Source organism: Diabrotica undecimpunctata, chromosome 2 (assembly GCF_040954645.1).
Source record: "Diabrotica undecimpunctata isolate CICGRU chromosome 2, icDiaUnde3, whole genome shotgun sequence".
NCBI classification, from domain to species: Eukaryota; Metazoa; Arthropoda; class Insecta; order Coleoptera; family Chrysomelidae; genus Diabrotica; species Diabrotica undecimpunctata.
The window spans coordinates 47,563,191-47,589,651 of NC_092804.1; the positions used below are offsets into that span (position 1 = coordinate 47,563,191).

Below are 26,461 nucleotides of genomic sequence, written 5' to 3' on the forward strand. Positions count from 1 at the left end.
GGCATTTGAGATATGACTAAAAACGCAGAATTTTAACTTTTACATTACAAATGAGCGCACGTCACGGGAAATGCCTCCAAGATGACAATTTTGGGTATAGTTTTTAGCAGAAGTTAAGTACTTTCGAAAAACGTACTAGCGTAATTAAAAAAAAGCAGTTTTAAACGTTTTAGATCGTTTGTAATGTGAAAGTTTAAATTCGGCGTTTTTTAAGCATATTTCAAATGCCTCACATTTGTTGCCAAAACTCAAAACTAAAATTTCATGCTATAGGTTTTGAAGATTAGGTTTTAGTTATGGAAACTCCATAGTGGCCAGTCAATGAAAGGGATGCACTGTATTGAACTCATGAGAATCACAAAAAATGGCAAAAAACGCACGTTTATTCATTTAACGCCTTTATAAAAACTGAGTTCATTTGCGACAAAATCCAAAAATTGCATACGAAAGATGCTCTCTTTACGTTTAAAACGCATCTCAATTTTTGTCGATAGGACACTCGGATCAAAAGATGTTGAATTTTTACCGTCGAGCTAATACAAATTTTATTGACCATTGATTTCGCGCGCGTAACTGGCATTCAAAATCACAGATCGCTTTAATCGCTGTTTCTGAGAGAACGGTTCATTCTACATAAAAACGCTAATAAACGTTTTTGTTCAAAATTATCTTAGCTACATTGTTTATTTGAAAAAATTTTTTCTATCTCGTACAGATTCTTGATAAATCGATTTGTTTCCGTTTTCCCCCTCTACGTGCTGAGTTTTAGGGAAAAGCACAGGCGTAAAAGTCGTAAACTTGTTTGCATGTTTATTAGCGTCCCAAAATTGATATTTTCGGCAAAATTCATCTTGTTCGTATGATTTTTAGAGGTTCAGTGGCATTTTCGTCTCTGACGACTGGAGTATGTCGGCAATTACCGTTACATATTAATTAAAAAAGCAAAATACCGGAAGAAAATAACGTGTAGAAATAGAAAAAAATTTGCTACATTAGTTTGAACTAGCGGACCAACTCAACATCGAGTTTTTTAAATGAAATTTTTATTTTGCGAGAAAAATTAAGAGATCAATACAAACAATATAAGCAAGAATATACATAACATTCATCAATAATAATGCAAGTAAAAAAAAAGTGATTATGGAAGTCGACCTCAAAACCGGAATGCAATTTTTAGTTCATCAAATGTCGACATGGATATCATTTAGCAGTTAATTTTGCATGCTGATCACGAATCCGGTGTCAGATTTGCTCTATTTTGACGTTTTATGCGCGTTTCGGGTCACTTCCGGTGTCGGATCGCAACCGGAAGTACATATTTAGATTCGTCTCGACGAGACCTTTCGATCCATATATACATTGTGGGGTCTAAAACTTAAAGTAAATTTTAACTTCCGGTCATCTCAAAACCGGAAGTGAATTTTTGTACCAAAAGTATATCTTGACAATCTCATACGTAATACTAATAATATTCCGAACAAATATTTTAATTATCTAATATGGTCTTTGAGTAAAGTGGTGGACAAGAAAAGGGCTTAGCGTCTTAGTATATAAGATGCTACAAAAATGTTTGCAGATAGTTAATAGAAAGAGATAGAAAGAGTAAATTTTTAACCTAATACATATTTTCAACTTTTCTGAGGGTATTAAAGGTGTTAAATAATGTATATACAATTAATTTAAGCAATTTAAAAAATCGACACCCAATAAACACATAACTATTTTTGACGGCATTCACATTATTTTTTTCAACGATAAATACACTAGTTAACCTTGTTTCAGACACTTAAATGAAGAATTTGTTAATTTTCTTTTTAATGCTTGGTCTAGAGTAAATAATATTTAAACTGAATACACATTTTCAAATTCTTGGTAAATGGCTTGGATTTCAAATTATTAATAAACGCTTTTGCAATGCGCCAACTGCATCTAAAATAACTCAAACGTTACGAAATATAAAACGAATCGAGTTCTATTTATTTACAAAATAGTAAAAATGGCAGTGATGACAAACATTTCGAAATTTTCAGAATAAATACAGAAAAATTTTTTGAAAAGAAAATTTTATAATGTAACTTTTAGATCAGTAGCGACAGTATTCTTGTAAATATAATGCTCTAAAACTATAAAGGTTATGATTGTGCAATGTAAAATTGTGGAACGTTAATCGTTGGGAACCATTTTTCTCGGAAAGTCTACGATTTTGATAATACCATTTGAGTACTACGTTGATACCAAACATATAAAAGTTAAAGATTTTAATTTAAATTTAATAAAACACGAACATATCGATCTGAATTTAATAATTCTATGACATAGGGGTCTTCTTACAAACTTAAACACTCGGTTAAAAACGAATAAGTTATCTAGTGATTAGAAAAGACAATGTCAAAATAAAAAAATAACATTTTGAGTAACTTATGTTAAGGCCGGTTTTCACGCTACGTTTTCTGGTACGTTTTGTGGGTCATATAAAATGTACGATAAAATGTAAGTTTTGTCCAGTGTATACACACTACGTTTTCCCTTTGGTTTTCATTCTCATTTCTAATTCAGAGTCTTGAATTGTGTGAAGTTTTTTAGTGATTTTTTTTATTATGGAGAAAACATCGCTACTTTCTTTTATTTTTTAACTATAACGATACTACGACTGAGGAAAAAGGGGATGAAGAGGGAAAAGACATGATGGTCAGGAGAGTGGGCTTCTTCTAAAAAGAAGCCAGTATTCCCACGTCTCGTTACTAAAAGAACTGAGAAGCGAACCAGATGACTGGCGCAATTATTTGCGAATGGACACCTCGGCCTATTGTCAATTGCTAGATTTGGTAACATCATACATATTGAAACAAGACACCTGCATGAGAAAAGAAATTACACCCCATGAAAGACAAACAGCAACTCTGCAAGATATCTTGCAACAGGACGCAGGTTCAAGAACTTGGGAGTTCACAACCATAATATCCAAACCAGCGTTAAGTCAAATAATTCCTGAAACCTGTAATGCAATCTACTTGGTTTTAAAACAGAACTACTTAAAAACTTTTATACAATTCAATAAATTCCCCGACAAAATCGTGGATGCATTGCCGCAAATCTGACATTATTAGGCTTTTTTTGGGAAAAATGAAGCGAACTGCAGTGGAGCTAATCCTCAACTGAGTCAAGACGACTTATCTGAACATGTATTTTCACGTAAAGGCCGGTTTTCACGCTACGTCTTATTGTACGTTTTGTTGGATAGGACAAATCCTATACAATAAAACGTGGCCTGTAAACAGCAAAACGTACGTCTTGTCGAATCGAAATGAAATTCAAGGTCAGATCGTAGAAATGATGGGAGAAGCATAGTTTTGCGAGAACTGATAGGATAAAACGTTACGTGAAAATACATGTTCAGACAAGTCGTCCGATCTTGACTTATTTGACGACTATAGTTCCACTGCAGTTCGTTTCATTTTTCCCAAAAAAAGCCTAATAATGTCAGATTTGCGGCAATGCACCCACGATTTTCTCGGGGAATTTATTGAATTGTATAAAAGTTTTTAAGTAGTTATGTTTTAAAACCAAGTAGATTGCATTACAGGTTTCAGGAATTATTTGGCTTAACGCTGGTTTGGATATTATGATTGTGAACTCCAAGTCCTTGACGCTGCGTCCTGTTGTAAGATATCTGAGAGTTGCTGTGAGTCTTTCATGGGGTGTAATGGCTTTTCTCATGAGGTGTCTTATTTCAATATGTATGGTGTTACCAACTCTAGCAATTGACAATAGGCTGAGGTGTCCATTCGCAAATAATTGCGCCAGTCATCTGGTTCGCCTCTTTTAGTAACGAGACGTGGGAATACTGGCTTCTTTTTAGAAGCCCACTCTCTTGACCATCTTGTCTTTTTCCTCAGTCGTAGTATCTTTATAGTTAAAAAAATAAAAGAAAGCAGCCGTGTTTCCTCCATAATAAAAAAAAACACTAAACAAACTTCACACATCTCAAGACTCTGAATTAGAAATGAGGTAGAAAACGGAAGGAAAAACGTAGTGTGTATACACTGGACAAAACGTACATTTTGTCGTACGTTTTATATGACCCACAAAACGTACAATAAGACGTAGTGTGAAAACGGGCCTTAACGTTTTATCCTGTCAGTTCTCGCAAAACTATGCTTCTCCCATCATTTCTGCGATCTAACCTTGGATTTCATTTCGATTCGACAAGATGTACGTTTTGCTATTTACATGCCACGTTTTAATGTACAGGATTTGTCCTATCCGACAAAACGTACAGTAAGATGTAGCGTGAAAACCGGACTTTAGACTTATGTACTTGTTACTTAGACTAACTAAGATCTAACTTTTTGAGTAATCAAAATTGTAAATTTACTCTTTTTAGTTTTCAAGGCATTTAAGTCAAAGCATTAAAGAAATTTAATCTTGTCAATGTTTTTACAATACTTATATCACAAAAAGTTATTAAAAATTATATAATCTTGAACGACATCATATTTAATTATGAGTATCATACAAGATACTACGATTGTAATTCAACGTAATCTGAAGCAGATATTGAGACGTAAACATGTATACATCTACTTAATTGAACCAATAAATTTCAAGGTTATATCCTTCAAAGTTACAAAAGAATTTAACGTTTATAAAAGTATGAAATAATATAAATCATATAACGAAAATGCTAAATTTTTTTTATGTTATGTATAAATAAAATAGAATTAGAAAATGAAAATAGAACAAGAAATAATATGAATCCAAAAGGTAAACAGCAGAATATGTATCGATATAAGTTCGAATAACAAATACTATATAGCCACATAGATGAAAATTGATCCAACAATAGAATTAGAGGAAAACGCTTCCAGGCCAGTCCTTTTGTACAGGCTACAAACACAACTCAGAATCTGAAAAAACTAAGCAAAAAATGAACAAAATGTATCATAACTGTCAGGGCCTATGAATAAATAAAGAAATGGTCAAGGCAGGAGGTGATAAACTACATGAAAAGTTAAATGAACTAATAGAACTTACATGAAAAAAGAAAAAATGCCCGAAGAGTGGTCCAATTTCTGGATAATACCTTAAATAAAAAAGACGATACATCAATGTTACAAAATTACAGGGGTATTTTCCTGTTGGACGATTGCGACAAGATTAAATTAGATTAGATTAAGAGAGGTGGCCTTTCGGCCTATTCCACTGCGACCTTTTCAGATCTATTGTGGTCCTCTAGTCCTAGATAAAATTCTCTAGCCTGACCCTTTTTATAAAGTCTAGTAGCTTAGAGACTGTACCTTCCATGTAGCTATTTGCCGGTGGATTTTCTTCTCCTAATGCAAAGAACCGCACATTTGCCAGACTGTCACACTGACATAAAATGTGCTCTGCTGTTTCTTCCTCGAGGTGACAGAATCTGCACAGATCATCATCTGATAATCCCATCAGCTTCAAGTGCCTATTCAGCTTACAGTGCCCTGTTAGAAGACCTACTATGACCTATTGCGACAAGATACTTGGGAGGATTAGGTATAATAGAAAGAATAAATACATACGTAGAGAAATTAATACGAGAATATCAGGCGGACTTCAGGAATAACACATCGACGGCTGACCAAATTTTCACCATCAAGAAATACAAACATCCTGCTATGAATACAAAATGGTTCTACAGACTCTATTCTAAGACAGGTTTATAATCGAGTACATAGAAGAAACATGAACGAAGCACTACGACAAGAATTGAAAATACCAGAGAAATTAATAAGAACAAGGAACGAAATAGTATGGAATGAGTATAAATCGGAAAAGTTTTTAGTAAGAATGTATCGTATACATAGCCAGCACGGTTGGGCTGTGGAGAAGTGTGCCTCATGGAAGTTGGTAAATGCACTGATCATTGGCAACACGGTTACACAAAAAATGATAATAAGGTACAGGCTTCTTCAGTCTGGTAGAGTATCTTGGTCGGGGTTCGACATAGTTAGACTACAAGTGGTTCGCGAGTGAGATAACCAAAAGAACATGAAAGAGAAGCACTAAATGGCTTACATTCTACCGGAGTTGACATCTGCTATCAGGTAATCAAACGGGGCGGTTTTACACAATTGGTACGTGTCCTCCACAGTTAAAGAGGAAGGTCGAGATTGCAGACAGGCGCCAACAACCACACAATTAAATTTCAGCAATTAAAGACAAAATATGTGTCACGTTGAGCGACAAGCAATTTCAATCATAACAGCAGGACATTTGTGGATCAGAACAATAACAGGATGTTATAGGAGCAAAAACAACGGCAAACAGAATTGACATCAAAGTCTAGAATAACTATAGATGATTTAAATTAGCGGGGCAGTTACAAGATAAATAATATGAGTAAATAAACTTACTGGCCAAGTTGAAATGACTCGTTCAGGAACTGGTAAGCAAGTGGAATAACACTTACAATATTTCATTAGGGCTTAAATTTTCATCTAAGGAGGGGATATTTCGATGCTCATGTAAGGTTGGACCGAATTATGCGTTAGACACAGGGAATCGTTCCGAATCAATGTGGCTTTTCTTTAGAAACTCGAGATTCGGTTAGAGAAAGCACAGCAGTATGTAACGTGAATGGGTGTAGGAAATGTGTGTTTGGTAGATTAAAAAAGTCAAAGGATTCATTGAATGAGTTCTTTCAAGATAAGGACACAATGCGATCCCGAATTTCAGTAATTAAGAAATCGAGGCATGACGCGTCCCGTGGAGTTGTTAGCCATGGGCGTAGCAAAAAAGAATTGGAAGGAAAAAATTGTGAGATACTTCAAGAAAAGGCCTGAGGCAATGTGACCCGCTATCGACAGTATTATTTAACCTAGTGTTGGAAAAATTTATAAGAACAGCAGAATAATAAAAACACACGAAACAATCTACAGAAACGAACATCTGTGCATGGCTTTCTCCGATGACCTGACGCTGCTAGCAAAAACAAAAAATGAATTGCAAAAAATTACAAAAAGAGTAGAAAGGGAGGTGGCAATAAAATTCGGTTTAGAAATAAATCAGAAGAAAACCACATACATGGTACTCGGAAACACAAAAAGAGAATCAAAAAGGCACTAAGATTACAAGCGTTAGATGGAAAAAAATATGAATTTAAAGAGTTCGGAATTTTACATATCTAAGGGTGGTGATTGGCAAAAAAGGGCACGAGTAATGCTAACTAAAATTTAGAATAGGAAAAGGAAACAAAAAAAAATCTACAAAACTGTTATAAGACCCACAGAGACCAATGGAGGTGGGACCTTAGTGCTGAATAAAGCAGAGGAAGACATTATGGAGAGGTGGGAACGCAAAATATTGAAAGCTATTTTCGGTGGAAAAACCACTGCAGTTGTGTGGCAGAAGAACAAATCACGAATTAAAGATGTTTTACAAGTACAACAAGATTCACGAAAGCACAGAGATTCAGGTGGGCAGGTCATGTTGAAATAATAGATATTGAAAGGATGTCAAAGAAAGGAAGACTAAGAAAAAGATGACACGAGAAGTTAAACTAAAATATAAGATCATAATCTACAGGAATCAGGGACTGGAGAGCAAAAGCAAGGGATAGAAGACACAGATAGGAGGGCTTTAACACACATTTTTTCGTAGAATTTCACGCAATGTAATGCAATATGTAATGGATTAATCGTATTTTAGTGCTAGGACTACACTTGCCTGTTAAACATTTTAAATCAAATATGTTTTGAAGCAAAATCAATGAATGCATGTTTTATTAGATGGCTACAGAGCATATAATATTTATATTCGTAAGTAAAAAATTGTATCAAAGAAATTTGATTATTGCTATTTTCTTCACGAGCATTTAAAATTATATTATATTATATATATTCCAAAATAAGCAGTACCGAATTTAAGGTGGCTATGAAATTCCACGCGCAATTTACCAATTTGTTATATTTGACTTATTTATCATTATTTGTCGAATCGAAATTAATCTAATATTAAAATGCCCGCAAAATGGTTTAAACAACAGGAGAAAGTGTTTATAGTAATGCATTATTTTCGCCCATTCGGGAAGAAACAGGAAAACCATCCGTTTGAAACAAGTCTTAAAAGTAATATCCACAAAAATTTTAACTAGTCATCATTCAAAGCCTGTTTTTCTCGGGACAATTGTCAAAATGATTGCTAAATGATAATTGTTCAACGATAACACTATTTATTGGGACATTAATTGAAAATTATTCTAAAGGTAGTCTAATTATACATGACCGTATCGTATCTATATAATAAATGGGAGGAATACTTAAGTGACACACATTTTGGGTAACCAAACCCGTAACGGGTTTAGAACAGGAAAGGTATTGTTTTGGATGGACATATTTGCTAAATGCTGTCAAGATATATCTGTAGACGTCTACTGCTGTTTTATTAACTTTCAAAAGGCATTTGATCGTGTTAAGCACCTTAGATTAATTAAAGATGTAAGATACATTGGTTTTGATGGCAAAGACGTTCGCATAATTGCCAATTTGTATTGGCACCAAACAGAATCAGTTTTGTTAGACGGTATATAATGACGGACTCTTAATTTTAAAAGAGGAGTAAGGCAGGGCTGCATCTTGTCCCCTCTGCTATTTAGCGTTTACTGCTAGAAAATTTTCAGAAATACGCTTTCCGAAAAGCAAGAAAAAATCATTGTGAACGGAGAAGTCATCAATAATTTGCGATATGCCACGAGCAAAACGATTTACACAACTGTACGCATTTCCATGCTCACAAACATTTTCACAACAGACAAATTTTTTTCTTTGTAAAAACTTCCCTCTTCACCTTTTCACTTGGGACACGACACTTTAAGATATAATATCCGCCAGCGTATATTGAAGAACTACAACAAAAAATAATAACCCATTTTCAACAATTGCAGTAATGACTGTGTTTAAACATGCTCAATAATCTGCAAAATCGATATGAAGCTTGTTTGCACATAAACGGTGCGTATTTTGAACATTTAAAACATGTATATTACGAAAAACGATTATTAAATACAACATGCATTGGCGTTATTATTTATTTTGATGAATGTTGCATATCCAGGGTCAATATAAAACGCACTGGGTAAATCAAATAAAAGTAAATCACTAGGTCAAATAACAAAAAGTATTTTAGTGCATTGTTTGTAAATATTATTTAAATAGAAATACATATTTATATAAAATACAACATAGACTGCATTTTTTTATCTTCAAGTACACAAAAAAAGCAAACAAAAGTGTTTACATGAGAAGTTAAAACAGGTACTTAATAAATATACGAAAAGTATCCAACTCATTATAATTTTAATTAGTTATTAGATTGCTATCAATTACTTCTTGAATATTTATGTCCAATTATTTATGATATTATACGTACGATAGGTATAGCAAATACCACAGATATTACGCCCGTCGAAACTCAAGATAACTGCGTTGGATTTTATCAGTAAATGCGAATCCTAACACAAATTGGCCCATTACGTACATTTTAGTGCGGCTAAAATTATTATTTGACGATTAATTTGCTTTCTTCTTTATTTTTTTTTTATATTATGGAAGAAAAACAACAAGTTCATCAATGAAAGCGTTAATTATTTGGATTTTAACCATTATAATTTGATTAAAAACATCTCCTAATACTACCGCTGCTAAAGATTTCCCCAGTTTTCACATTGTCCTTCATTCAAGCGTTCCCGCCAGCTTTATCTATCCTGAAAATCTTTAATTTACCTTGTATATGTAATATATAAATGACCTTCGAAGTATTCCTCTCTTTCGTCTTCCCATCAGACTCCAATCTGTAATTTTGTTTATTTAGAGTCGACTATTATGACATGCCCGTACTAGCTAGTCTTTCTTCTTTTATCTAATCGTTCATATCGGAGTTTGTATACAAACGTTTAACAGCCCAGTTATTTATCTTGTCCTGTCTTATGACTACTTCTTCTCCTTAAAAATTACATCACTGCTGCACGTATTTTTTGGTTGTTTTTCTTATTTTTTATCCAATTTTCGGATCAGTAGGTCAGTATCTCTCTTCAGCCTTAAGTAATCCAACTTTGGACATAGAGCTCCCCCAAATCAATCCAGTGTTTCCTATTTTGCACCACTTGCTTCTAGTTGTGCCCTCGGATCTTCTTAATGTCATCAGCCCATCTCATTTGTGGTCCTCCTCTGCTTCTCTTTCCTAACCATGGTCTCCATTGTTGGATTTCGTGGTTCCATCTTTTATCGTATTTAGTATTTAATTTGGCAGCATGTTCTCCTGCATCTTTTACTTTGGTTTTGCTTCTAATCCATTTATTTGTTTTTTTGTCTATAAGTCTCGTCCCGAGCATTGATCTTTCGATCGCTCTTTGTGCCTTTACTATTTATCCATATTAGACTTGGTGAGTGTTCACGTCTGTGAACCATACGTGAGTATAGGAAGGATACACTGACGTAAATTCTGGTTTTCAAATATTGTTCTATTTTAGTGCTTTTCAAGATCCAACTCAGTTTACGTAACCTTATTCTTCTGGTAATTTCGGCAGTTTGATTTTCTCCTTAACTTTCATTATCTGTCCCAGGTAGATGTATTCGCTTACTGTTTCTAAATTTATGTCGTTCAACGTTATTTCTCTAATGTTCGGTGTATTTGTCATTATTTTTGTTTTTTCCAAGTTCGTCTTAAGACCTACTTTTTCCGATGCTTGAAATAGTTGCGTCATCATGGTCTGTAGTTCTTCGAAACTTGTAGCGAATATTGCAATGTCATCAGCGTATCTCAAATGACTCAGTTTTCTTCCATTAACATTTATTCCTTTATCTGTCCAGTTAATGTCTTTGAACACGTCTTCCAGTCCCAGTGTGAATAGCTTTGGTGAGATAACATCTCCCTGGCGAACTCCTCTGTTGATTGGTATAGCTTTGGTTTTCGCATCTACATATTTGTATTTTCATTGTAGCTTCCTTGTAAATATTATGTATGAGCATTCTGTATCGGGAGCTATCCTGCAGTTGTTCACAACTGCAGGTCAGTATACTGTTGAAAATTAAAAGAGGATCTACGACGGAAGAGAAACTAGGAATACTTTTTGCACCTAGGGGTCATTCAAGATGACTCACAGACAGAAAGAGTAGACCACGAAAAGTATAGGTAAAAAAGTAAACTATTTCGAGATTCAACAGAGGTAACGAGCTTAACAACTACACTAAAATTTTAAGCTTCACATTTTTGTAAAGTTACATATGAAGATAACATATGAAGTAGATTGAAAGCAAGGGTATAATTAAAAAAAAAATAAACTATTAATAAGTTCCTCTCTTTTTACAAATTTTTTACAAACTTAAAAAATGTCCACAGTGTCTCAAGTGGTCTCAGTATCCCCTGGAGATGAGTGACACCGAGACCATAAAAATCCAAAGAATAGTTAGACAAGGTTGTATACTCTCGCCAGTATTATTCAACCTGTACGCATAGGAGATATTTGCACGAATTCTGAATAAGGCACAAGAAGGTATTAAAGTCAATGACAGAATTGTTAATAATATCCGATATGCCGACGATACGGTATTCATTGCCGGAAGCGATCAAGAACTACAAAATCTGCTGAACAAGGTAGTGAGCGAGGGTAAAACATATATAAATATAATTAATGCAAAGAAAACAAAAACAATGGTCACGAAAAATAATCCTTCAAACATAAACATATGTATTAGTAAATGACAAAAAAAATTATCAAGTTGAAAAGTTTACATATCTAGTATGCTAGATACATGAGACCTTAAGCTCAGAACAAGAAGTAAAATGTAGAATAGAACAGGCCAGAAACGGATTTCTAAAAATGAAAAACATTTTTACCAACCAATATCTTAGTCTAACTCTACGATATCACATGATAAAATGCAGGATACACAGTATCCTACTTCATGGCATGGAACATGGACACTGACAATTAGCTCGTTACGACGCCAGGAAAACTTCTAAAAATTCTATAGACTGACCATGTTAGAAATGAAGAAATTTTAAGAGGTATGCATAAATGTCGTGAACTTCAGACTTGTAGATATAACAATCTATATCCAACAGTCTATATCCAACAGTCTATATCCAACAATTAAAATATTTTGGACATGTTATGAGAGCAGACGCAGAAAACAAAGGAGGAAGATCTCCAACAAGATGGATCGATCAAATTACAAGCATATGCAAAAGACCTATGCATGAGTTAAAAGAAATGACCAGAGACAGAGATCTTTGGAGCCGAATACACGACATCCCGATAACCACTACACTCCCTCCGGGGGTGCAGGGGTCAGGATTGAAGAGAGAATAAGGGAAGGAAAAATAGAAGAAAAGCGTGGTCCTGGCAAACGACAAATGACCTGGGTGCGTAACGTCAAGGATTGTACAGGACTATATCTCCAAACCCTAATACGAAAAGCACATAAATGGTCATAATATCATTTTTGTGAAATCAAAATCTCGGTGCCACAATTCTGTCGGAATACTTGGATGTAATAGTGTCTATCGTGTGAGGCTATTAGAGCAATATTTTTCCAAAGCAATTCCCACTTTCCCCTAAAGTTACTCCTAGATATAATGATAGATAGATAGAATGTTTATTGACCACTTTACATAAAGTTTGAAGTCCGTATAAAAAATACAATAAAAGATATAATAATGTAAACTTAAAATTAACTTAACCATATTGGCTAAAGTAATATACATATGTAAGTATTAGCAGAAGAATTAAAATTAAAAATTTAAGATAAAAATCTCTAACCAAAAAAAAAAAAAAAAAAACAAACCTAAACTGTCACATAAAAAATCTTTGAAATATGGAAGTAACAAAAATGTGCAAATAAAAGAATATTCCCGAATCGATGACTAAATAAACTAATACATAAAACTTAGTACATTTTAATAGCAATAATACAATGTGATATGTAGATAGTAAATCGACAGTATTCTGACCAAACTGGGTACACGTTATAAAGGTGTATTGAGGTATTCTGTCTTTGAGTAAAAACAATATGTTAAAAAATGCTTTCTGATCCTATTTTTAAACAGTGGTGGAGACAGAATTTTTATTTCGTTAGGCAGATAGTTATACAAGTGAATATCAATTGAATTTTTTGTGCTCTTTGATAGTCTGAATCGTTGTGACCTAATTAAATCCCTCGATCTTGTTAGATGATCATGTAATTGGGAGTTTATAGTAAACTTATTTTTATTATCGTGAATTTCCAACAGTGTTGCATACATATAAAGCGAAGGTAGAGGCATAATACCCATGTTCAAAAATAATGGTTTACAATGATCCCTTAAATTAGCTCCAGCAAGTATCCTCACCACCTTCTTTTGTAATTTAAATATTCTGTCGGCATGACCAGAATATTTAAATTACAAAAGAAGGTGGTGAGGATACTTGCTGGAGCGGATTTAAGCGGATTTAAGCGGATTTAATGTAAACATTCTTGAGCTCCTAGATTGTTCTTGATAAGCTGTCCAGTTATAAAACTTTTTTTTGCTACGGAATCTGCAACTTAATTGCCATGAAGTCTATATGAGCTTTTACTCAAGTGAAGTTAAATTGATATTGAATTTTTTATTTACGAATTCTTACTTTTAATTCTCTAATAAACGGATTTATATCAGTAGCCATCACATTAATTGAGTTATAGAGGTATTTAAGAACAGATAAGAGCACACTCAACAAGTGTATCTCTTAAAATTATTTCTATCGATATAATCGCAGGTTTAAATAATACTCTGTTTGATATTATTAATCCTAAAATAGCTTAGCGATAGCTTAATTGTTTCGGACTAAAGACATCATTGGTTTGAAATCGATATTGACGATCGGCGGGCGATATAAGTTTTAAATTCTGCTACAGAAAGGTTGATTATGATCCAAACAAAATGCCAAAGACAACAAATACGCCTAGCCTAGACAGGAATTAACAAACTCATTGGTAAATCATTGGTAGTTTTTCTTCTGGTTCAAGCCTCAGATAACTAGTGATTTTCCTCCTCATATCACCCTTCTTCTTCTACAAGTTCCACTTCTATCGGAGATTGGAAATAATTCTGGCAATTATAATTTTGTTAACTTAACTATCTGTATAAGTGTTTATTCTCTTTAGTTTGGGTCTCAATTCAAGTTTTTCATCAAAACAGGCCACCAAAACAAACAGCTGCAGCACAGTTGTATATTGACCTAGGCTGTAGGATTTGTTATAATTACATATTTGCGAGAGGACAGAGGATTAAGTGTCCTACCTACTTTCGGGAGATTGTTTGGAGAGATAATAAATGGAAAGATACAAGATGATGTAGGACATCTAATTAGCGAAGACCAAAGTGGATTTACGCCTGGTAGATCTTGCACTGATAACTTGTTTATACTCAAACAATTAATAGAAAAAAGAATAGCGATTGTTACTGAAGTACATTTAGCCTTCATCGACCTAGAAAAGGCGTATGATACAGTTCCAAGACATAAATTGTGGCAAGCTTTACAACTCGGCGTTAGTCAATACCTTTTAGGAATAATCACAGAAGTATAAAGGATAACACTACTTACCTAAAAATCGGAAATAGACTATCAGAGCCAATAAAAGTAACTAAAGGACTAAGACAAGGATGCAGTATGTCACCCTTACTGTTTAATTTATATATTGAGGCAGCCCTCCAAAATAGGAAAAACCACTGCCAGGGAATGGAAATCCCCATAGGAAATGACTTACTGTTCTCCCTGAACTTTGCGGATGACCAAGTCGTTCTAGCTCAAGATTCTAGAGAATATGTAAAATGGGGGTTAAAAGTCAGCATGGAGAAAACAGAATATTTAGCTACCAATTTAGATGCAAGGTTTGAAGTGTTGATAGACGAAGACGTGGAAATCGAACAAGTGGAAACATTTTAATATTTAGGTGCACTCATTCATAATAACGGCTTGGGAGAAACCGAAATTAAACACCGAATTAATCAGGGGCGTAAAATTGTAGGATGTCTGAACTCCTTATGGTGGGATCGCAACATTTCCAAAAGGAACAAAAAAAGAATAGGGCAACCATGGTTGAATCAGTTCTTTGTTATGGCTCTGAAGTATGGACAATTAATGCAGACCTGAAGAGAAGATTGTTTGGCAGTTGAAATAGATTATTTGAGAAGAAGTGCTAGAACATCAAGGCCGGAAAGGAAGACCAACGAAAGAAATAACATGAATGCTACAGAAACGGTCATTGACAAAATAAAAAGAATAGGTTTAAAATGGTTTGGATACCTATTGAGAATGCCTGACGAACGTTGGCCCCAAAAACTTGAAGGATGGAAGCCCCCTGGAAGAAGAAAAAGAGGTAGACCTCGACGCTCATGGAATGAAGGAATTAGAAGAGCGATGGAATCGAGAGTTTTGAAGGAGGAACATGCCTTGGGCCGGGAGGATTGGCGGAGGAGAACGGGAATACGGCGATAGCCGTCTCCAAAATGTATTGTATTTATAAATTGGATCCTGTAATATATATATTGGCCCAAAGATTCCTGATCCACTATGACAGCCAGTTTTAGATCCATCAGTGAACTATATGAAGTCCCATTAATGTTTGGGACTGTTTATTCTCTAGAAACTACAAGTTGTTTTATCAAACCTTTGAAAATTTATTCAATATTTTAAAACACGTCAAATTTAGTAACAGTTTCTTGCCAACACCAGAGGCAACAGCGAGGTATGGGAAGAATTATCTATATTTATATTCTAATGACTAGCGGAGTTGTTATTCTGGTTCAACTTTTCCATTCCTCAATATTTTCTTCATAAATAATCTACTATTTTTCGTGACATAAAGTTTAACACAATACTCTACAATTATTTTGTTTTCAATGTGTATTTATCACTGACGGTCTTTGTCAAAAGATAGCATGCCATGCTTCAATAAATTAAACTTTATAATTACCATAATATTATGATAATTAAATATGATTATTATTAATTATGATTAACAATTAAATTTAACAAAAATGAACAACATAATAGATGATATCCAGTAATACATAAAAATTGTTAATTAAAAACATGTTTTTACATTTTGTTTTAATATTATAGGAATAAAAGTTTAAAAGATCGTTAAAAAACGTTTTTACTTCAATCCGTAAATTCAATAAATTTATTCATTCTTTTTTGTTAATTGATCCTCTAACTTTAGAATTTAGAATTTTAATATTCAGTGGATTCGGTGTTGTTTTTATTTCAATTTAGTGTTTTAGTATATAACTTGGAAAATACATTTTTTTTCGAAAATTTTGAATGAGCCTTAAAAAGGTAAATATGTATTTAAAATAAAATTACAAGAATTTAGTTTTTTAAAACATTAAAAAAACTTTAAAATCGCATAGTCTAAAAGTTTGAAATTAATTTGTTGCTCCGGACATTGCAAAAGATAAAATCCCTTTTTTAAGCCTTCGTAAAAATTAATCAAATCAAATTGATCAATGGGTCCAATTAAAAGAGGTTATCCACTTTTCGACCTGATTATGGATGAAATAATAAAAAAAGTAAGAACTAAAAACGTATACCAAATGGGAGAAAAATAACCGCCAGAAAATTTAAAATTTCTCCAAAAAAGACAAAATGCATGGTTACAATAGCAAATTTACTACGATGTAAATTGGAGCTGGAAGGTCAGATAATAGAACAAGTTATGGAGTTTAAATATCTAGAAATCACATTATCTAGGTAAGGAAAGCTCGAAACTGAAGTGGAAAATCAAGTGAATAGAGCAAACAGAGCCGCAGGATGCCTGAATGAAACAATATGGAGAAATAAAAATACCGGGAAAGAAACGATAGGCAGAATTTACAAAACAGTAATCAGACCAATAATGACATACGCGGCAGAAACAAGACCTGACACAGAGAGGGCAAAAAGGATATTAGAAACAGCAGAGATGAAAATTTGATGGTAAGACATTATGGGACAGAGCTAGAAGTACAGATATACGACTTAGATGCAAGGTGGAAAACATCAAGAATTGGGTAAGAAATAGAAGAGTAGAATGGAACGATCATATAAGCCGAATAACAACAAATAGAGTAGTAAAGACGGCAAGAGACGGTTCCAGAATAGGAAGACGATCAGTAGAAAGACCACAAAAACGATGGAAATACAACTTACTGGAGGCACATTGAAAAACAGACAGAGTCATGTCTCGATAAAAAGAAGAAGAAAAAAATGATTTCGACGAAATCTATAAGTAAGCAGGATGATCGAATCAAGGCTGATATAGATACAAGAAATCTAACCACCCAGTTTGGATAAAATATGGTAGGAGATCAAATGTATGCATAACCACAAATCGCCAAAAGAAGACTAGATAGACTGATCGTTGCAATACTAGCCCGTTCCCCCAGTGCGGCAGAGAAAACTGACGTAAAACAGTCCCTGCATCTGTTTCTAATTTTCCAGGTTTATCGACCACGTGACCAATGAGAAAGTCACGTAGTCAATAAACACGGACCATTAGACAGAGATGCAGAGACTGCTTGGCGTCAGTTTTCTCTGTCGCACTGGGGGAACGTGACTGTATTGCAGCAGTCAGTCTCTCTTGTGTAATATTATGTCTATGAAAATAGTAGATATCCATATAACCGTTTAAAAAACAATATTTTGTTTAAGTGATTGGGGAAAAATTGTCATACTTTGACATCAAAATAATTTTAACTAAAATAGTAATGAAAAACCATGTATAACAATTTGGAGTATATAGTTAATCGCAGTTCTTTTCCGAAACTATTTAAATATTACTATGATATTATCAAATTTCTCAAAATTATACGAATGGGAAATTTATTTTACATATATATATACACGTCTCTGGATCCGCAATATTTTTACCACAAAATACCAGATTCTTCCGCAAAACGGAGGCTTATCTAATCTAAGTAATATCACAACATTGTGTTACGTCATTATGATAAGTAGATCTTAATATTGCCGATAAAAGTAGACAGTTAAAACAGTAATACATTTTACAATTGAAATTTAATCAGATATTCCAATTGCAGTTTAGAAACTTTCGTTTTCTTATTCAAAGATATACATTATAGATAGATACCTATATTAATAAAAATACTCTATTCTCTTAAATAAATGGCTCCTTAAAAGGCCGAAAATAAATTATTCTATCTTGTCATATTTCTCGAATATATCACCGCGCTCTAATTTTCAATCAGGTGGCACCGAATCGATTCATTAGTGATGTGGTGTTGGAAAACCACAAGAGCAAATACATCTGTTATTAAGGAGATGGCATAAAATGGTTGACAAATATATTTAACAGTATATATGATACGGGCGTGGTTCCCCAAGAGTGGTTAGTGTCAACTTTTATAAATCTTCCAAAAAAACCCAATGGGAGAAAGTGCGAAGACTATAGAATTATAAGCCTTATGAGCCATTTACTTAAAACATTTCTAAAGGTCATTCACAAAAGAATATATATACAAAATGTGAGGAACAACTAACAAGAACACAATTCGGATTTCGTGATGCTCTGGGAACACGGGGGGCCCTTTTTGCTGTACAGGTGCTATTTCAGAGATGCAGGGATGTGAATTGTGACATATACGTATGCTTTATAGATTACCAGAAGGCATTTGACAGAGTAAAACATGACAAATTAATGACTCTAATGCAAGAAATTGGAATTGACAACAAAGATCTTAGAATTATCAGAAACATTTACTACAATCAAACGGCCAAAATCAAAATAGAAGACCAGTTAACTGATAAAATTGCAATAGAACGTGGAGTACGACAGGGCTGTATTTTGTCTCCATTGTTGTTCAACGTTTATTCTGAATGGGTATTTAAGGAAGCTTTAGACGGTTGTGCGTAAGGAATACTAATAAACGGTGAATGGTTGAATAACATTAGATATGCAGATGACACTATAGTTTTTGCCGATAATCTGAATGACCTACAGATATTAACAAATCGCATAACAGAAGTCAGCAACAGATACGGACTAGCTCTTAACACAAAGAAAACCAAATTTATGACAATTAGTAAAAAACCAATACTAAACGCTCAACTTACAATCAACCAACAGAATATCGAAAGAGTCGAGCAATATACATATCTAGGCACCAATTTTAATAGCCAATGGGACCACTCAACAGAAATTAAACAGCGAATAATAAAAGCAAAAGCAGCATTCGTTAGAATGAGAACTATTTTCAACAGTCGAGACATATCATTAAAAACAAAATGCCGTCTATTGAACTGCTACATATTCACAGTTCTGCTCTACGGAATGGAAGCATGGACATTGACTCTTGCATCTATGAATCGGCTCGAAGCTTTCGAAATGTGGTGTTATAGGCGCATCTTACGTATATCCTGGGTTGACAGAGTTACTAATGTGGAGGTCCTGCGTAGAATGGGGAAAGAATGTGAAATTCTCATGAACGTCAAAACTAAAAAGTTGGAATATCTAGGACATGTAATAAGAAATCAAGAACGTTACGGCCTTCTCCAGCTGATTCTCCAAGGGAAAGTAAATGGTAAGAGAGGACCGGGAAGAAGACGCATTTCCTGGCTTCAAAATTTACGAAAGTGGTATAACACGACTACCACTGAACTGTTCCGCGCTGCAATAAATAAAGTAAAGATAGCCGTGATGATCGCCAACATCCGGAACGGATAGGCACTTTAAGAAGAAGAAGAAGATTAACAATCCACAACGTCTCTCCGGTTCCCCATTTTCAAGAATATTAATATTTTTCGGACATATAACAGGTGTCCATAACATGGAAGACTAGCGGTCTAAGGAAAACCGTGGGAAGAAGTCGAGGCCGATGACCAACTTGACGGACTGATACAGTTGAAAAATTACTAATAGACACAAACTTGATCAATGCAGTACATCCGATCCAAAAGAGAAACATGGAAAACAGTGTAAATAGATTAATAAGATGCCTGAAAGAACGTCAACCTTCATAATTACTACGTATCTGATCAGATGTACAGATTGGATACGATCATTGCTGAGGAGAATACTCGAATTTTGCTCGATTGCAACACTATTACAGCATGACAGCAATTAATATTTACGCAGCAATTCTATTTATAGTCAGCCGAACGAATCGTAACGCTATTCTGTTAAAATGTTTTCCTAGATAATTTGCAAATTTCGAGTGTACATCAAAATTTATACAAACGATATAACAACATTCTACCTCTATCGTTCACGGTTAACAGTACCTGTTCACTCTTATCTTTATAATGCAATGCAAATCTTAAAATAAATTAAGTTGCTATCCGTTGCACCATTCGATTTGGAGATTTTAAACTTTGTTTCATATTTTTTGTGCAAACCAGATACCAGGACTTTTTCCTGAGATTGCCGAAATTTGTCAAATACGAAATGTAATATCATCCACAAGGAAAATAAATTTTCTGTAGTCGGTTGGATACCATAAATCACAAAAATTTTAATCAAAAATTCTTTATACAAGGTATATTTATTAAAAGAGCCCTTTCGGGCTACATCACAGAACGTTTTCGGAATGACTATTCTATCACCAGTGCTCAGGCAGACGTCAACTAGCTCATAAGCTAACATCCAAAGATGGGAAACTATCGATAGTCCTAATGTAATGTAATGTAAATTAGAGGTTTCTATCGATAATTTCCCATCTCTACTAGTTTCATCTCTTTTTATTTCACAATGTATTAGGTATGTTATCGTATGCGTTATTTTGCCGGTTAATAACGCACTTATCACTGTATAAATGATACACAAGTTGCAAAAATTACTAAAATGTGGTAGACGGTCAGCGATTTAGCTAATAATACATCTAGTGAGAGGATAAATTTATAGATTATTTCATTAAAGACGACTGACTGACGTTTAGGTAGCGTTGGAAATAAGCACATACAATTTTTAATTTAATTTTAATGACTTACTGACCCAAACCGTGTTTGGGATTTTTATAATATGTACCTTACGCATGTAACTGCTATTAATCATGTGTAGGGGATAACAAAATTGTAGATAAAAGGTTAACTGTGATAGATGTCCGTGTCCATGGACGTGTGGGAATAGAGAACATTCATTTAGAGAGAGAATGATTGAGTAATTAAAACAGTAATTTTTTTAAGGATGTGTGTATATTATTATCGTCGAATTTTTTAAAACTTACGTGTAATTAAAAATTAAAAGTATTAATAATACAGCGAATAGTATAAAACTGTCTGATAAATGGGACGGCACAAGATGAAGACAACCTCAGTTTTATGATTAGAAGCTGCGAAAGGACTAGACAAGGAAATGTATATAATCCTAAACAAAGCCAAATACACCAGAAAGCAACAACATAGCACAACTGAAGAGAGACAGTCTCATCGAAGGAACAGACAAATTTAAATATTTAGGAGTCTAATATTCATCTAACGCTCTAACAAAGATAAATATAAGAGTATCAACAAATTCGCCAAAAGACAAATCAAAGAAGCTAAAGAAAATGGGTGAACAAACAGTGCAAGGACATAGAAACACTTAAAAGACGAAAACAACAAATTGATAATAGACAAAAGGGAAGAAGCATAAATTTAAATGATGAACATGTTCAACAGTTATTTTAATTTGATATAAGGTTGAAAGCCCGAATAAATGAACTTTTATAAAATAAAGGCAGATATCGAGCAAAGTTTTATTAATTAAATCTTGCCCAAGTACTTTCGCTCCCTAGAAGATGAAGATGCTTTTGCTCTTTTTCTTTTCGCTCCCCTGAAGATGCTCTAGGGAGCAAAAGTACTTGGGCAAGATTTAATTAATAAAACTGTGCTCGATATCTGCCTTTATTTTATAAAAGTTATTTTGATGTTTTGCTGTGTTTCTAAAATTATTATTTTGTTATATTTCCATTTAATCGCTTTTGTAACTTTTTGAAAACGTAAAAAAGTAAATAAAAAACAAGCTGAATTTTGCTGAGAATGTAAATTTTATGACCACAAAAAATATACAAAAATGTTTACCACTCCGGGGGTAGGAGTGGTAAAACCCCACCTCGCAGGGGGGGAAAATCGATTTACACGGCATAGAAAAAAATATTTCAAATAAAAAATATGGCTGAGATAATTTTGAACAAAATTTTGTGTAGACTGTACCCTTCCGCGAACATCAATTTTAAATAAAATTTGTATATACTCGATGGTAAAAATTCGATATGTTTGTGATTTGCCGCAAATGAAATCTTTGCCTTTTTGAATGGTTTTTGCTGAATTTAAAAATAATAATTACTTTTTCAATTTGCAATCAATTCTATCTTGTAGGGAATTTAGTAGCAAAACTTTTTTGTCACAAATTTTTTCTAAAATGCACAGCTGGTAAGATATAGCGAACGAAATATAACGAAAAGAAGAACAGAAATTGAATTTTTTAAATTTGCCATTGTTGATGATATTAAGTGTAACGATAGACTAGTTGACGATAGATACAGGTAATTTAGGTGTCATTGCATTGCTGTATTATGTCACAAGAAATCCAGTTATGATATTTTAATCAAAAATTAAAAAATCATGTTTTTCTTGTATTTCGTGTCATTATAGAACTTTAATTTCACTAGAGACTAACATAGTACTGTTACATCATTGTTCCACACCTATATTTAGCCAATAAAAGTTTACTTACCTCCATGCTCTAATATATCGTTGTATTTTTCTACGACACTGGTAACTAGATGTGACATATTGGTATCTGGAACAAAATATAAAAGTTGTTAATTATTCACAATATTAAATAATCTTTAACTGCTTTACAATAATGTAAATATAAATATTTCCGCATTTGTGTAACAGACCTTCTGAATGATGCACTGAAGATACGTAATATTGCGAATTTTTAAATCGTGAATTACCAAAATATGTTTTGAAAACTTAAAATATTGCATAAGATATTGATTAAACAATAGATGTAATGTGTATAGGAAAATAAATATTTAAAAATGAACAAGCATTATAATTCAAAAATGGATTTTAGTTTCCTATTTTAAAAAGAAGAATGGTGACGCGTTATTGCAATTTGTTGTTTTGGTGTATATATATATATATATATATATATATATATATATATATATCTTGATTGTCTTACCATTTCGTTTGATTATGGCGCCAATTCCGAAGGTAGTAGTGTATTTTGTGCGGTGTTATTTATTTATTGTTAAGGTTATTCCCATCATCAAAAATAAAATATTAACTAATTTATAATCAGTCCAGAAGCTATTAACACATACTAGGAACAATGACCAATTGATACCTGAAGGTCACAAACCAAACCGTATTTTCACAAAAATATAAATCTGGAGACTATAACAGTGTTCCCAACAAGTCCACTGAAGAAAGTTCTGTACAAGCTACACATATTATACAACAGAAAGATAAAATAGAACTGAATGCAATTTGGTAAAGGTCTTTTTCACGATATTTACAGTGCTTAAGGCTATTGTTGATAAATCGTGTCAAGGTCATCAGATATTTATTTTAATTTTTTACATTTGTTTTCTTTAGATTTAAAACTTTCATATGCATCAATATTTATTGTTATCAGCATATTTTCTTCTGGGAGTATAATTTTTGGAGATACCAGTGTGCTGTCACCATTTTGCATAATTATGTAAAATTGATATGAATCAGAAAATAAGATATGATAACAAAAGATAAATTTATTCATCATCATCACACATCCTACTAGTATCCATTATTGGATGTAGGCATTCGTCAGTCGTTTCCAGTTCTCCCGATCTTGTGGTGTGTAAATCCAGGTTGCCGTAACACTTTTAATATTAATCTTTCATCGTGTTGTGAGATCTATTCCTACCGCTATATGTATAAAACCTAGAAAGCCACTCCCCTTGTGTTTAGTCTATCTAGCACTTTCATTCACTCAGTTTAATATTAATTCTTACATTGACCATTTCTTGACAAAAATACCTTCCTTTTGTGGCATATCAGCATTTTGGTTTTTAACATCGTATTTATCTCGCCAAAAATCACCCAAGCTAATATATATATATATATATATATATATATATATATATATATATATATATATATATATATATATATATATTACAGGATTCAACTTGTATACAATACATTTTGGATTGTACCCTTCTACTCCGCCAATTCTCCCGGTCCAAGGCATGCTCCTCCTCCAAACCTCTCGATTCCATCGCTCTTCTAATTCCTTTATTCCATGAGCGTCGAGGTCTACCTCTTTTTCTGCTTCCAGAGGACTTTCATCTGTGAAGTTTTTGGGGCCAACGTTTGTCAGGCATTCTCAATAGGTGTCCAAACCATTTTAAACCTCTTCTTTCTATTCTGTCAATGACCGTTTCTGTAGCATTCATGTTATTTCTTAACCCAAGCTAATATACTTCTTTTAATTTTGCAGGATTTTGCTGTCGCTGGAGAAAAAGTTTATCATATAGTAGGTTTTTGGAAGGTTAATGTTTAACCTTACCTCATTTGAAACAGATTTTATGGTACTTAAAAAATCTTGGTTTTTTAGGAGTAGCTGAAATCAGAGCGATATCGTCGGCAAAGCTAGTTGCTTTATCACTCACCACCGATGTCGACTTACATATTTTCCCACTTAAGCTTTATAAACATACATTCAAGCAGCATAGCAGCATTGTAAATAGTTTTGGTGAGATGTTATAACTTTGCCTATTCTGTGTTCGATTGTAAGTGTTGACGTGTAGTTTCAAACTTGCAGTTGCACTTTTATACATGTTTTTAATCTATATTGCAGCTAGTGCAGCAATTATATCTTGGTCAGCCAAGTCAAACATGGTTCCCTGTATTTCACAGCTTTTTATAAACGTTTTCATAAGTACTAAATGGTCTTTTGTACCTAAGCCGATTTTAAACCTTCATGCTTACTTAGTTACCCCGTGGCGTTACAACTCTGCGTGGGTTTTAGCCGACTTGACAACACGCCTTCATACCTTTCTGTCTTGTGCAATCTCCATCCAATTCTCCACGACCATAGCTCTATTATCTCCTGCTATATTATCATGCCACCGGAGTCGAGATCGTCCATGTGGTCTTCCAGTTGATAATTCTTCCCATAGCATATCAGTCTTACGACCCTTCCGTCAGATTGTCTTCTGAGGTGTTCAGCCCACTGGAGTCTTCTGGACTTTATTTATTTTATAATGTTGTCGTCGGTATATAGTTCTTCCAACTTTTTGTTAGTTTTATCTTATATTAAGCCCAAAAGCCGGCCAAAAGATCTTTCTAAGGATTTTTCTTTTCCAAGCACGTAGTCGATCTTCCTTTGCCTTTGTAATCGTCCACGTCTCGTTAACGTACATCAATACTGATCTTATGCTTGCTCTTTAGGTTAATAGAAATCCAATTTGAGAGTTTGTTTATTGATTTTTTTTCTCCTGCGTTAATACATTAAATCGCAATGTTATTTTCTCGGTCTGCTTTTTTCTTTTAATGACGTACATCGTTTCTTATTTATTTTGATGATATTTCGTTATTAATCGCGTTGTATTGTTTTAATGCGCCATTTTCTGTGTTGACATAATTAATTTTAACAGATTTTTATACAGTGTCCATTTACAGTATCTGCCAAATTATTTGCTATTTTTTATTTATTTGAGGTTTTAATAAATATTCTCAAAAATATTTATTTGGCCATTCAGAAAATTGTGATTTCATTATTCGAGAAATAATCTAGTCGTAGGTAGGTATACCAATCGACCTACAAATTTAATGGATTAAATTATTCAAATATTTTTCGCGTAATTTTGCTACTGGGCAAATAGTTTCATACAAAATAATTTTAAAATAAAAGCCCACGACCTACAGTCTCCAAGTACAATCATGCTTAAAATACGTTGAATAGTTTGATCGATTAAACGTGTCTTGTAGTGTAATTTTTTGAAATATGTATTGTGAGTTGCCTATGTACATATCTGAGAGCCATTTGGCACGCGCTGTCGGTAGACGCTTGTGTAAATACTATTCAAATTATCAAACACTGGCCGAAGCCGAATTTTGGCCGAAGGTTTAAATATTGGCCGAAGCCGATGCTGAAGCCGATTAATCGGTCGGTCTCTACTGAGCACATAATATGTACTTAGTATATTTTTATTAAATATTTATCGAAATATACTGTTATTATAACGATGTAGAAAGTCATTTAATACATGTTTACACACATCAGCATTGATCTTCACCCTCGATTATTTTGTTTCTGATCCTAGAGATGGCTCTACTGCGTTGTTATTAAAAAAAATTCGGTTTCTTACCGGCAACTTTATTATAAGCCGAAACATATTATTTTTTCCTATTGGGACAAAACTGTAAATTCAAAAATTTCCAAAAAAATCATATAATTATATCTTGATGCTGTAAAAAAATTAACAAAAT

General features: G+C 33.5%; 1 protein-coding gene across 4 annotated transcripts in view; it reads right to left on the minus strand.

Annotated features, from left to right (window-relative positions):
* Positions 1-26,461, minus strand: part of LOC140434503 (very long chain fatty acid elongase AAEL008004-like) — a 187,071-nt gene that overhangs the window by 90,398 nt on the left and 70,212 nt on the right. For 3 of the 4 annotated variants that reach the window (XM_072522815.1, XM_072522814.1, XM_072522817.1), the window contains exon 2: positions 22,707-22,772. In XM_072522815.1, the coding sequence (XP_072378916.1) occupies positions 22,707-22,764 (58 nt within the window). In that variant the 5' untranslated portion in view covers positions 22,765-22,772. Of the gene's footprint in view, positions 1-22,706; positions 22,773-23,165; positions 23,307-26,461 lie in introns of those variants that run through there. The other variant, XM_072522816.1, reaches the window with a different exon arrangement.